At 41.1% G+C, this 13,654-nt stretch overlaps 1 protein-coding gene across 6 annotated transcripts in view; it reads right to left on the reverse strand.

The window, feature by feature from the left end:
* Positions 1-13,654, reverse strand: part of RBM33 (RNA binding motif protein 33) — a 146,268-nt gene that overhangs the window by 58,681 nt on the left and 73,933 nt on the right. For all 6 annotated transcript variants that reach the window (XR_012157626.1, XM_073334566.1, XM_073334565.1 and 3 more), the window contains 4 exons: positions 5,098-5,266; positions 3,973-4,304; positions 2,683-2,952; positions 1,565-1,852 (listed from right to left, as the gene is read on the reverse strand). Coding sequence is in view for 5 of the 6 variants with exons in the window: in XM_073334566.1 (XP_073190667.1) it covers positions 1,565-1,852; positions 2,683-2,952; positions 3,973-4,304; positions 5,098-5,266 (1,059 nt within the window). In the remaining variant the exon portion in view is untranslated. The remainder of the gene's footprint in view (positions 1-1,564; positions 1,853-2,682; positions 2,953-3,972; positions 4,305-5,097; positions 5,267-13,654) is intronic.

Genomic DNA, 13,654 nt, shown 5'->3' on the forward strand with positions numbered 1-13,654 from the left:
ACAAAAGAGGACTCCCCGTGGCCATGGGGAGTCCCACAGGTTTCCATGGGGTTCCATACAGGGGTAAGGATCCACACACAGCAGCATTCAGGATCAAGACCTGAGTGAGGTTCAGAGTACAGCTATACCTCACACTCTGGGGGGTCCTGGCAAATTAAATAGCAACTTTTTTCAAAATGGAGAATAATAAAAACAAAATATTTTATATTTCCTCCAGATGAGATGTAGGGCAAGTATCCGCTCCATCAGCAGAAGAGGTGCCTGAGGGGATGGCTCAGTTGCAGCTTATCATGAGGACTCCAGGACCTGGAGGAGATTGGCTGGGCTGGGGAAGCTGTGTTTCGAAGTCATTTGGGTCTAATTTCAGAGACCAGAAAGTGGAAAAGAAGAGGAAGGAAGGGATCTGGTGGCTGTCTTATTCACAAGAATGGGGAGGAAGTGCTGAGCAGTAGGGAACCAGTTTGGAAGAGGATGTATTAGATTGGGATAGGTATTGCTGAGAGAGTGGTATCTGATGCTATGGGAAATTGTAATAGCCAAAAAAGAACTAGACAAGTTCACAGAGGACAGGTCCATCAAGGGCTATTAGCTAAGATGGCCAGGGATGCAACCCCATGCTCTGGGTGACCCTAAACCTCTAAATGCCAGAAGCCAGGAGGGGAAGACAGGAATGGAGCTCGCCAATAATGCTCTGTTCTGTTCACTCCCCTTAAGCTCTGGTACTGGCCACTGTCAGAGACAGGATACTGGGCTGGATGGACTACTGGTCTGACCTAGTATAGCAGTTCTTATGAGAAAGCCCATACTAAGCAGCAGGGAGCTGGTTGGACCCAGAAGCCTCTTAGTCGGATATGGGAAGCTGCAGGACCTGAGGCAAGGGAAGAGAAGCCCTGCTGCTGCTAGCCCTACTCCAGCCTCCTTTAGTTCCACGTCACTTGCTGTGGTTCTAAGACACTTAACTCCACCAACGGATTTCAGGTCAGCAATGTCCTGCCCATACCACCTCTGAAGCAACTCTAAGTCCAATTCATTCCTGCTCAGTGTCCTCCCCACTCTTCTCTTCCTTTCCTATTAAGTAGCTGTTCCTACTTTAACAACATATACCAAAGCAGGGTGCCCCTAATCAAGTAGGTTACCTGTCCCCAACTTTTGTACGAGTAGCTCCCTTACCTTCCAAAATTGACTCACCCATCCCTTCCAACCTTCAAGACCTGGACCCCTCTCCTGGGAGGAGCTTGCAGCTCAGCCCCTTCTCCCCCTCTGAAAACACTATGAGGAGAGTCTGCAATCTGGAAGTGGGACGCCTAGTGGTAACGAAGTGTAGCACAGGGGTGCCTATAGGTGAGTTTATACTCCACAAATCAGACTAGCAAATGTATAAAGTTGTTATTTAAAAAAGATAACTAGATTATCCAATGCTTTAACTGTTACTACCAGGCAGCGCCATACTGGTATGTTTTGCAGGTATTCCTCATCTGTACCTATAAGGCAACTGGTTACATTAAGAAATAGAAATGCATATACTACAAACAGCCATTTAACATTAATGGAAAATCTCCCTTACCTCTGGTTCAGATTTTACTTCTGCTTTAGTTTGGACCACTGGCACGACTGCTCTAGCTTTCGTTTCAGTCCTTCCATGGGGGTTCCCAACACCAACTACAGCCCTTGTCGCAGGTGCTGTGCTGGTAATGGGTTTCACCTGTGCAGCAGGTGCAGCGGTTCGCCGGTTGTTACTAATCTCAATAGCATGCGAAGGTGCTATTGGTAATTCGCGCAAGTTGCTATTCCTTGAAGCAGTTGACTGTAGCTGCTGATTCGGACGCTTGACAATGTTCTGTGTTGGTGTACTCTGACAGAGGCAAAAAGACAACATAGCTCAGTGGTTTGAGCATTGGCCTGCTAAACCCAGGGTTGTGAGTTCAATCCTTGAGGGGGCCATTTCGGGATCTGGGCCAAAATTGGGGATTGGTCCTGCTTTGAGCAGGGGGTTGGACTAGATGACCTCCTGAGGTCCCTTCCAACCCTGATATTCTATGATTCTATGATTCTATATAATATGGAGGTCTTGGTAGCCATTTCAGAGTTCAGGTTATGTTTAGATTTCCACTTCAAGCAGGACTAACATTTAGTCTCAAAAATTGGCACTGACTCTTCAGAGGACAATTGCATTTTCAATATAGCTTTTTAGTAGATGGCTACTAACTTTTGAGGAGTAAGTGTTTAAAAGTGCCCTCCTTCTGAAATGTTCTCAGTTCTATCACATATCTTTAGGTTTCTTTAAACAGCAAAACTTAAGACTTCTCTCGCATATACACCACTTCTAAAATAACCCTCCCCACTATTCCACCCTTGATCTCTAGCTTCTTAGCATGAGAGGGCAGTGTGTCTGTCTACCTCTTTCTTTCACACAGTGAGTGCAAAGAGGAGGGGAAGAGGGAAAGACAATAAGTCAAGGGGGAGACAGAGGTGGAGGGGAAGTGGTTATAAATATAGGATATTGAAAAATGAGGAAGGACAGAGGAGAGAATGAGTGAATGAAGGGGACAGAGTAAGAGGAGAAGGAATAGGAGTGAAAGACTATGCTCAAAGGTTTTAAACTTGAGCTCAGATACACAATCTTTACACACACACACAAAAACGAGGAAACACTGATGTATGCCAGTATTTACTGATACTTACATGTCTTGGATTCATTGGACCCTGCCGCTGTTGGCACTGCATTCTATTGTTATTTGACTGTTGCTGTGAAGTCTGCAAATGAGGTCTGAACTGTGGCTGGGTAATGGGAATCAAAGGCTGTGGTGGACCGGCAAGATGATGGTGATGTTGATGCTGATGATGCTGCTGCTGTTGGTGCTGGTGCTGCTGCTGCTGGAGCTGCTGCTGGTGATGCTGGTGGTGTTGTTGCTGCTGGTGAGGCTGAGGTGGTAGAGGAGGGTGCAAGGGACCCTTTACATTTGAAAAAGAAAAAAGACATTCTACACATTTGGTTTTCAATCCAAAGGAAAATAAGCTCCTTACGCCATCAGATTTGTTCTCGTACGGCAACGTTATTTTGGCTGGTACGTAAGGAGCTCTAGGCTTTCCTGGGGCGACAGTATTTGTGGATTGTTGATTGCTGTGCAGGGTAATGAGATCACTTGATCACTGAACATTTGTACTTAGATTTTGGCTCAAATTCTTAACGTGAAAAAAAATCTAAAATAACGTTACTAATGAGACTACAATAAATAAATCTAATTGTCCTACTTGCTTCTAAGAATTACTACAGTACAATATTTACTCTTAAGAAGAAATTCAGTGTATACATCGTGAATCTATAACAAAGACTCCCTAAAGGGAGTCAAGGGCCTCTGCATAGTATTTTTCATCATTATACCAACCATTTGTCTACTTCAACAAATGGTTTAAAAGAAAAACTAATTTTTAAGAAGCCATGCTGATTTCTGTCACTGCTAGTCCCCTAAAACACACAACTCATTTTTATCAGCAGAGGGCACCCAAGACCTGTGACAAGAGGTGAAATAACCCAGCAATGTCTATATTTTGTATACATACACATCTCTCTGTAAACTGACGTTTTTGAACAATACGATACTTTCATATTTCTGCTGGAGTAAATTAATGTAAGGAACTGTTGAACAAAATATGTCATTAAGAACTTTTCTAATCTCATTAGCTGTAAGCAGTTGAGCAGAAATCACAGCCACTTTAATAATTTCACTATATTGGTGTATGTTTCACAACTAAGTTGTTGATATGGCGATGAAAATCCACTTCACTGTCTAACACTGCAACATGGTAACAGGCACTACACTTAAATCTACTTCATATTTGTAACATCAAACAAGACGTAGCCATTTTGGTTAGATCGTTGCCATCAGCTGAACGCAATGATCCCAATATAGCTTTCTAAATGCAAAAGTTCTAAATAGTGCTTATCAGCCCCCTTTTACCATTGATTCATACCTGCATATTGGGCTGTGTATGTGTTCCTAGAAATGGCTGTCCTGGGCTTTGTAAGAACTGTTGTCTGGGCTGCATGAAAGGCCGTGGATTTGCTGAACCTGGTTGGCTGAAATGAAGAATTCCAGCAGGATTCTGAGGCTGAATGTTTGGCCTTACTGGTCTGTCTCTGGGAAATACTGGTTGCTGCCCTGGTTGATTATATCCTGGTCCAGGTTGATTGAAAGGCAGAGGATTCTGGGTAGGGACAGGATGGGTATTATTAAGGAGTGGGGGGTGGGGTGGAGGTGGGGGACTCCGTTGCTCGAACAAATGATGACTTGGGAATCTTGGATCTGTTGAAATCAAAACATTTAATTAAGTGACAACCTCCTCATGAATACAAATGTTTGTTTTAAATACAGTCTTGCCACATTTTCAGTTTCAGGAGAGTAACTTGATAATTTGAGGGAGGGATAACTACAAAATATTTTAGTTGGAAGAGCAGCTCCGCAAGGTTATATGAGAGATACTCCTCCTGCTTGTGCCAAGAACCACCTTAGCATGGAAGGTGCAGACCCTTGGGAGAAAGAGGACAATTTGATAACTGGCTGGCATTAATAGTTATTTTTATTATTTCTACTGCCGAAGCACCTAACAACTCCAAGCAAGAATTAGGACCAGAGAAATGCAAGCCCTGACAATCTAAACAAAACTAATACCCTTTCAATCCACGCAAAGAACTAGTCAAGCCACTTTATTCAATTTTTATATTTTACTTAACACCATGTTTGTTGTGTTGTAACTTTAACATTAATTGAAAGATTGGACAAAATTCATAGAAAGTTAAATTTGTAGGGCACCAATATTCCAGATAGATACAACTGTTAATGGGGGAATGACCACAGATGAATGGAGGAATGGTACTGATATTTAATATCTGAATTGTAACAAACTGAAGACTATGTATTTTGGCTGCTTTTTGAGAGATGACAAAATACAGGATCACACTAAATCATAATGGTCCCTTCTGACATTCAGATCTATGAATGAATCTATCCACACATATGAAAAGGGAGAATATTCAAATGGTATATTTGTGATGAAAAAGGTCACCCTGTATACGAATGTAAAATTAAAATGATCTACCTCCCATGAAGAAAGGATCTCTTTCCTGGGGAGGGGGAGGAGGTGGAGGAGGTGGAGGCATAGGTGGTGGAGGTGGGCCTCTCCACTGGTCCTGGAGAGGGATTCTTGGGGCTTGGGTGAAGTTGGTAGGAACAGGTCCAGGAGCATGCTGCTGAAAATCTGGAGGGCCCTGTTTAATAAGACAAAAATCAGCCAAACTAAGTCCATCTTTGAGAAATTCATCCATAGGCTATTAAAAATACTCTTAAAAAAATCAGTTGATTTATCAATTATCTCCTGTAATATGTACAAGGTTGGCAGCCCTACTGAGTCATTCTTGCACAATGGATCAGACACTGAAGCTGAGAACAGGATTTTGAAATCATTTCACAGCGTTTTAATAGTCATTGTAGCACCACAGGAATGCCATTTCTTTTCAAGCTTATTGAAATCCACGCAATTATTGACCTTCTTTCCCATTAATCCAAAAGTCTGAATGTCTACTTTAGAAAACGTTCCTGACATTTATCTTCTTAAACCATGCTATTCTTTGCCATCTATTTAGTACAACCTAAAGCTACAGAAATGAAGCAGCTTTACTTCAAAAGGAAAAAAAAAATCAATTTGCGGCATCTAGAAAATTAGTGCAATCATCTTACAATAAATAACAGGAATTAACATTTCTACCAATTCACATAAAACTTAAATAATTAAGCATCTGAAGCATTTCAAAAGGCATATGAAAAATTTACACCAAATGTGTCTTTTCTTGATTTTTTTAAAAAAAGTTTTAAATAAGCCTTTAAACATTGGCTTAATGTACTGTTATTTCACAATCAGGAGCACGCAGAATAATTCAGATTTAATTCAGTAATTCATACTACCACTATCAATTTTTGCTTTTATATGGAAAGGTTTGACAATTTAAAAAATTGATACCATTCACTAAAAATGTGAGGCAGTCTCCCATCTATCAGTACATTCACAAGGAACCAGATACCATATTCATGATAAGCATGCACCATCCTATTACGCATGAAAAAGCCAGAAAGGTAATCAATGTCGTCTCAGTACATCCCTGTTTTCAAACAAACATGCATTTAGAAATTAGTGATGTGTATTACATGTGCACCTGGTATTCACCAACAATTAGAACCACATTAACCAAAAACAAGTCCTTCAAAGTAAACAGATTCACGAAGAGACACTCCCTTTTAAAGTTAAGTAAGAGAATGTTAAAAGTCTGAAAGAACACAACACAGATCTTAAAACGGCGCTTGGAAGTTTAACTCAAATCTGCCGTCCTTCCAGAGGAGAAGTGCCACAGCCTCCACCCTACCACTCACCCTAATGTGCACACAGGCATGGGAAAAGGTAGGTGTCACAGGGCTAACCATAATTCAAGAATATCACTTCAGCGAGTTGGGCAATTTTTACCATGCTAGTCATCAATTTTAAGAACAGTTGAGTCTCCATGCCCATAAAACTTCTGGCCGCTCTGCTGAGAGCGCGAAGATTGAGGTTTTTGAGCAAGTAACACCTTTCCACTAAAAGCAGGGCTCAATCACTCATTTGACATCGCTAAACAGCTGTTAGACATAACGACTTTTGGTCACTCCTACCCTGGACTAGACTGGACCGAGCAAACCTACAGATTAAAGGTTCTATATCCCATTATCAGTCTCCTGAACCATCCAGTCTCCAGTGGCTACTTCATTTAGAGGAGAGGCATTATTTTAAGCATGACAGTCTTCTTGATGCATGTAAAATTTAGAGGGAGAGCTGGTAGTGGCTTTTCTATTTAGACTGCCTAACATCTTCCATTATAAAATATTCTTGGGACCTTTTTTTAAAAGCATCTTAACACCTCCATTGTAAACAGCCAGCCTTTGAAATTCAGTAAGGAAAAAGCCTCAGGCTAGAGAAGTGACTTTTCTTGTCCCAGGAAATTCCGTTCAGGTTTAGCTGAATGTTACTATTAAATATTGCCCTTCTCTCATGTTGTGCAGGAAAATTCTGGCAGCCTGCCAATATGACAACTGAATACAAACATTCTGAAGAGCTAGGCCTGCCCCACCACCTAAACAATAGCACCATCACCACACACTGTTCTGGGAACACCCAGGAGCTGCCAAAGCACCTGTAGTAGAGTGGGGGAGGAAGAGAGCACGCCAAACCAGGCTACCCCATCTGATCAAACCCCTTTTCTAGACCTGGCACATGGTACCAGTTAGAATCATAGAATATTAGGGTTGAAAGGGACCTCAGGAGGTCATCTAGTCCAACCCCCTGCTCAAAAGCAGGACCAATCCCCAACTAAATCATCCCAGCCAAGGGTTTGTCAAACCTGACCTTGAAAACCTCTAAGGAAGGAGATTCTACCTCCTCCCTAGGTAACGCATTCCAGTGCTTCACCACCCTTCTAGTGAAAAAGTTTTTCCTAATATCCAACATAAACCTCCCCCAATGCAACTTGAAACCATTACTCCTTGTTTTGTCATCTGCTACCACTGAGAACAGTCTAGATCCATCCTCTTTGGAACCCACTTTCGGGTAGTTGAAAGCAGCTATCAAATCCCCCTCATTCTTCTCTTCTGCAGACTAAACAATCCCAGTTCCCTCAGCATCTCCTCATAAGTCATGTGCTCCAGCCCCCTAATCATTTTTGTTGCCCTCTGCTGGACTCTTCCCAATTTTTCCACATCCTTCTTGTAGTGTGGGGCCCAAAATTGGACACAGTACTCCAGATGAGGCCTCACCAATGCCGAATAGAGGGGAATGATCACATCCCTTGATCTGCTGCCAATGCTCCTACTTATACAGCCCAAAATGCAGTTAGCCTTCAGTTTCTCATCTCCTCCTCTTCTGGGGGCTCCACATGGGACAGGAGCCCCACACTTCCTGGAAAGAAGATGGGAACACAGACCCAGGCAGGGCTCCCCCGACCACCTACTTTACCCAGCACATGGTGCCAGTAGCCCACAAAAAACACTTCTGCTGCTGCCAGCCAACATAATTAATGCCTGTCGCTAAACTGGTAGCAGTGTGTGTTGCAGAGCCAAAGATTCAGGGTTCGAACCCTCATGATAATGCATGATGGGGAGATTATTACAGCTGCACATAAGAGAAATTGTTTTACCTTTTTAAAAACCTAGCAAATTGCATATAAAAAACCATCACTGTTAAAAGAAAGTTATTTAGGTTGCAAAGTCAAGTACTTCAAAGGTAGAAAATTCCAGATTTACAGTTGTCAAGGCAACCTTAATTCTACCCACATGTATGCATGAACTATGCTTGTCTTTAAGAACATAACATACTATTTATTCCACAGGACCCAAGCCTCATTCAGTGCACAGGATTCACTATTTTGTCTTCTCATTGTTCAATGTGTAGCCCAAGTCTGTATTTATTGCACACTCTTCAAGCTCTGTTCTGAAGGCAGAATTATTAATTTCCTCATGGCATTTTCTAGCATATCAGAGCGTCACAAATATTAATTTATTTTCACAATTCCCCTATAAGGAGAGGGAGCATTATGATCCCCATTTTACAGATGGAGAACTGATGCACAAAAAGACTAAGATGAAAAGTATCCACCTAATTTTGGGTGCCTAATTCTGAACACCGAGGCCCTGATTTTTCAGAGCATTCAACCTCATATTGCTACTTAATATGTTCAAAGTACTGCTTCCATAGACTTCAGTTGCAACTGAGCGCGCTCAGCATTTCTGCAAATCAGTCCCCAGGTCTCAACCCAGGTACCAGAAAATAAACAACACAATTAGTGATACCACCCACCCCCACTGCCAAAAAAAGCTTAACAGATTTGTTCAGCACCACACAGGAGCTCTGTCGTAGAAGCAGGGATAGCATCCAACTCCCCAATGCATCAGTCAACTACCTTTGTTATGAGACTGTCCTTTTTCTTACTGCAATGCCCTGTCTCATTCACCACACACCTTGCCACTTCTACAATAAATGAAGCAGGCATAGAATCACAGGACTGGAAGGGACCTTGAGAGGTCAATTAGTCCAGTCCCCTGCACTCATGGCAGGACAATGTATTATCTAGATCATCCCTGACAGGTGTTCACCTAACCTGCTCTTAAAAATCTCCAATGATGGAGATTCCACAACCTCCCGAGGCAATTTATTCCAGTGCTTAACCACCCTAACAGAAAGTTTTTCCAGATGTCCAACCTAAATCGCCCTTGCTACAATTTAAGCCCATTACTTCTTGTCCTATTCTCAGAGGTTAAAGAGAACAATTTTTCTCCCTCCTCCCGGTAACAACCTTTTATGTACTTGAAAACTGTTATATCCCCTCTCAGTCTTCTCTTTTTCCATACTGAACAAACCCAGTTTTTTTCATCTTCCCTCATAGGTCATGTTTTCTGGACCTTTAAGCATTTTTGTTGCTCTTCTCTGGACTTTCTCCAATTTGTCCACATCTTTCCTGAAATGTGGCGCCCAGAACTGGACACAATACTCCAGTTGCGGCCTAATCAGCGCACAGTATGAGTGAAAGAATTACTTCTCATATCTTGCTTACAACACTCCTGCTAATACATACCAGAATGTTTGATTTTTTTGCAACCGTGTTACACTGTTGACTCATATTTAGCTTGTAATTCACTATGACCTCCAGATCCCTTTCTGCAGTACTCCTTCCTAGACAGTCTTTCCCATTTTGTATGTTTGCAATTGATTAGTCCTTCCTAAGTGGAGTACTTTGCACTTGTCCTTATTGAATTTCATCCTATGTACTTCAGACCATTCTCCAGTTTGTCCAAATCATTTTGAATTTTAATCGTATCCTCCAAAGCACTTGCAACCCCTCCCTGCTTTGTAGCGTCTGCAAACTTTATAAGTGTACTCTCTATGATATTATCTAAATCATTGATGTAGAATATACATCAGTAAACTAACACTTGATACTGTCTATTCAGCTATTAAGATGTATTATTTAAGCATTAGTCCTTGCTAATCCATCCCAGCTGACAACTGGAAATATCTAACTGCAGTCCAGTCCAGTCAAGTATAACAACAGAGAGGCAATGGATGTGGTTTAATTAGGCTGCAACATTACTCACTTAAACTATTTGGGAGTACCTAGCAATAAATTGCACAATGAAGGTTATCTTCATTTCCTTCATCATTTCCTCATAACCCCCAACATGGCCCCTGCCATCCCATTGCCAAGAACTGTCACCCTCCCGTCTTAAGACGACTAAGGGGGCTATAAAACAAAGCAGTTTGGCTTCCCACTGTATCACATGTAGGAGCCCCAAACCCTCCTTCCTCAGTTCCCATAGGGATGCTTTCCCTTTAAATCGTTTTCCAATCCATTTGATCCGATAACCATATCCCTTCCATAATAAGTACCTGCATTGGACATCTGCCGCAAGTTTTACATACTAAGTTGCAACGTTATAATTTTACTCCCCTGCTCTACCCCACGGGGTCCCACACCCATTGAGGGAAAGATGAAAAAATCCACCTCACCTCGGCCAATCTGGTGGTAAGGGAAAAATTCCTTCCTAGTCCCCAAGGAAAAAGAGTCAACTAGCATAATGCTCAGAACAGATCATGAAGGAGCCCTGTCCTCTTTCAGTTATCGTGGCTGGAAGGCTGGATGCTGCCAGCTCAGTCCAGGTAAAAGAGGGTTCCTCCGGGACTGCACAGGATATCTCCTTTCTGAGCAGCTGGAAGGGAAATGCTCTCTCCTCCCAGATACCTAGTCTAGCCACTTCCCACTCCTACAGGGGGTAAACTTTCCCTTCCTCCCCAACTGGACAAAGACCCACTACAAACAGCTGCAGTGAGTACAGTTTGCCGCTTACACGTTTTTAAGGTTTTTACAGGTTATTTTGAGTAGCCAGTGAAAAACTACATGAACTACCACTTACTGTTAGGCTGATAATATGAAGGACGAGACATGCAAAGTCAATTATAAATAGATTTGTTATTCAAAGAAAAGAAATGTGAAGGATGAACATTTTTCAAGGATAGTAACATTTGGACAAACTATGGGCATGATTCTGCTCTCCCAGATGTCAATGGAAGCAGGATTGGGCCCCTATGATTTTTAAGCAGGGTTTGATTTGACTTTTACTAAAAACTGGAGGAAGAATTTATTACTGTGCCTAAATTAAATAGTAATCATGTGTAATTTTATAGATTTGTACAGATTCAGCAGTTTCAATACAATTCTTTAAATATGTGATGTACAACTTTCCAAGTTTTTAATTTTACAAAATTTTATCCAGTGCAATCATTTATTTTCTGTTTCAGAGTAACAGCTGTATTAGTCTGTATTCGCAAAAAGAAAAGGAGTACTTGTGGCACCTTAGAGACTAACCAATTTATTAGAGCATAAGCTTTCCTGAGCTACAGCTCACTTCATCAGATGCATATCGTGGAAACTGCAGCAGATTTTATATATACACAGAGAATATGAAACAATACCTCCTCCCACCCCACTGTCCTGCTGGTAATAGCTTATCTAAAGTGATCATCAGGTGGGCCATTTCCAGCTGGAAATATTGGTCCCACCTGATGATCACTTTAGATAAGCTATTACCAGCAGGACAGTGGGGTGGGAGGAGGTATTGTTTCATATTCTCTGTGTATATATAAAATCTGCTGCAGTTTCCACGATATGCATCTGATGAAGTGAGCTGTAGCTCAGGAAAGCTTATGCTCTAATAAATTGGTTAGTCTCTAAGGTGCCACAAGTACTCCTTTTCATTTATTTTCTGACTTCCATTAATTTAAATTCTCAGACAATGTGCATACATGTAGGTTGAATTTTTTTCTGTTTTTTGTCTGTTTTTGCACTGCGTTTGAGGCACTGATGAGTTGAGTCAAATCAGTTGAGATACGGATTTATTTACCTGTGAGATTATTATATTTTTCATTCACATAAACATCATAAACTGCAAAGCACCAAAATCACAACTGCACCTTTGAATGAAACTTCATTGCAGTTGTTTTAATGGAGAATTAAGGTACAGTAATATTACACTTACTATTTTACTGATAGATGCACATTACATACATTTCTGAAAGATAAAGGTCAAACCTGCACTTAAATATATCTAGAAAAACTGCAGTTAATCTTAAATTTACTAGAATGCCAGTGCTGAATTATTACTTTAATGACTCATCACAATACTAACCTCTAAAGTCATCAAGTTAACTCTTTTATACCTCCAACTGCCATTGATATTTTGCAAACAAAAATAAAAGCAGAACATGCACCAGTTATTTAACTTTAAAAATTAACAGAGCAGGTGCAGCAGCCAGTTTTCATAATGGCATATTTTTGATAAAATCAGCATACTGTAACACAGATGCATAATAAATCTTGATATGCACAGTAGTTATTTCCATTTTTCATGGTTTTATATCTGTCCAGTTTCAAATTACAGCAAAATAGTGAGTATAGATGTTAACTCAGATGTCTTTTCGCAAAAACCAAAATCTATTTTAACCCATTACTTTGCTTGAGTAATCAGTACTTTGATTCCGTAGCACCTCAACTAATCTTACAACCTTGAACACTTTAAAAAAAGGGGGGAGGGGCGGAAGGGGGGTAACTGGTTCTCAACTAAATGAAAGAGGCTCATACGAGCTAATGTCATCATGCAAGGTAATAGAGGTCAAATCCCTTAATCTCAAGGCTGAGATTTGTGCTTAAATTGGGGAAAGAAAAGGAGGAAGTGCCTCACTGTCACCCTCCAGCAACCCACCTGGGGCAGACCGCAGCAGCAGAAACAAATGGCTATACAAAACCAACTTCCAGACTTCCATCCCAGAAAGAAGGCAGCTGCAATGCAGGACCTACAGCATGATGTGGGAAGAAAGATGGCTAGATGGTACTTGGAGGAGTCCTTTCCATCAACAACAGGGAATACTAGTTTCATCATTGATTTGATAATGTAATAAAAATGTACAGTATTGAACAGAAAAACTCTCGAATCAGAGCAACATGTTTATGGTGCACGTCATGTCGTAATAGGCACAAGCAGTTTTGGCAATGATTTGCCATGTGATTGGTCATTTTTACTACAACCACACTGCATCCATCTGTACTATAGATTTCAGTGAAACTTTACACAAGACAAATATTCCACTAGATGGAAGATGATAAACTAAACTAGAAAGTAAAGTTTCCTGAACTAGTCCAAAATCCAGGACTAACACCAACTAGTCACCAGCACCACTCACTTGAAGGGAGGGGAAGGTAGCAGGGTGAAAAATCTCAGAGAGGCTTCTCTATTTCTACAGTGGTTTGATTTAAATGCTACATCATTTTTAAGCTCTACCGGCTTTAGGGTTTGATAGCACAAAAGCCATGAAAACCGTTTTATAGTTATGGTACTTCTTGTACTTTTCCTATTGTCAGATTTTAAACTAAGTAGAACTTCAGTGAGAAGGGACTGGAGGCACCAAACTTCTTACTACCCATAAGCAGACAAACCCTATCATTTAGGATTTGAAATCTGCAACTCTACAGGACAGAGCCAAAGCAAATGCAGGCTTATTAGAAGAGAGAAGGACTGACTAAATTATG

Source organism: Lepidochelys kempii, chromosome 2 (genome assembly GCF_965140265.1).
Source record: "Lepidochelys kempii isolate rLepKem1 chromosome 2, rLepKem1.hap2, whole genome shotgun sequence".
Classification (NCBI taxonomy): domain Eukaryota; kingdom Metazoa; phylum Chordata; order Testudines; family Cheloniidae; genus Lepidochelys; species Lepidochelys kempii.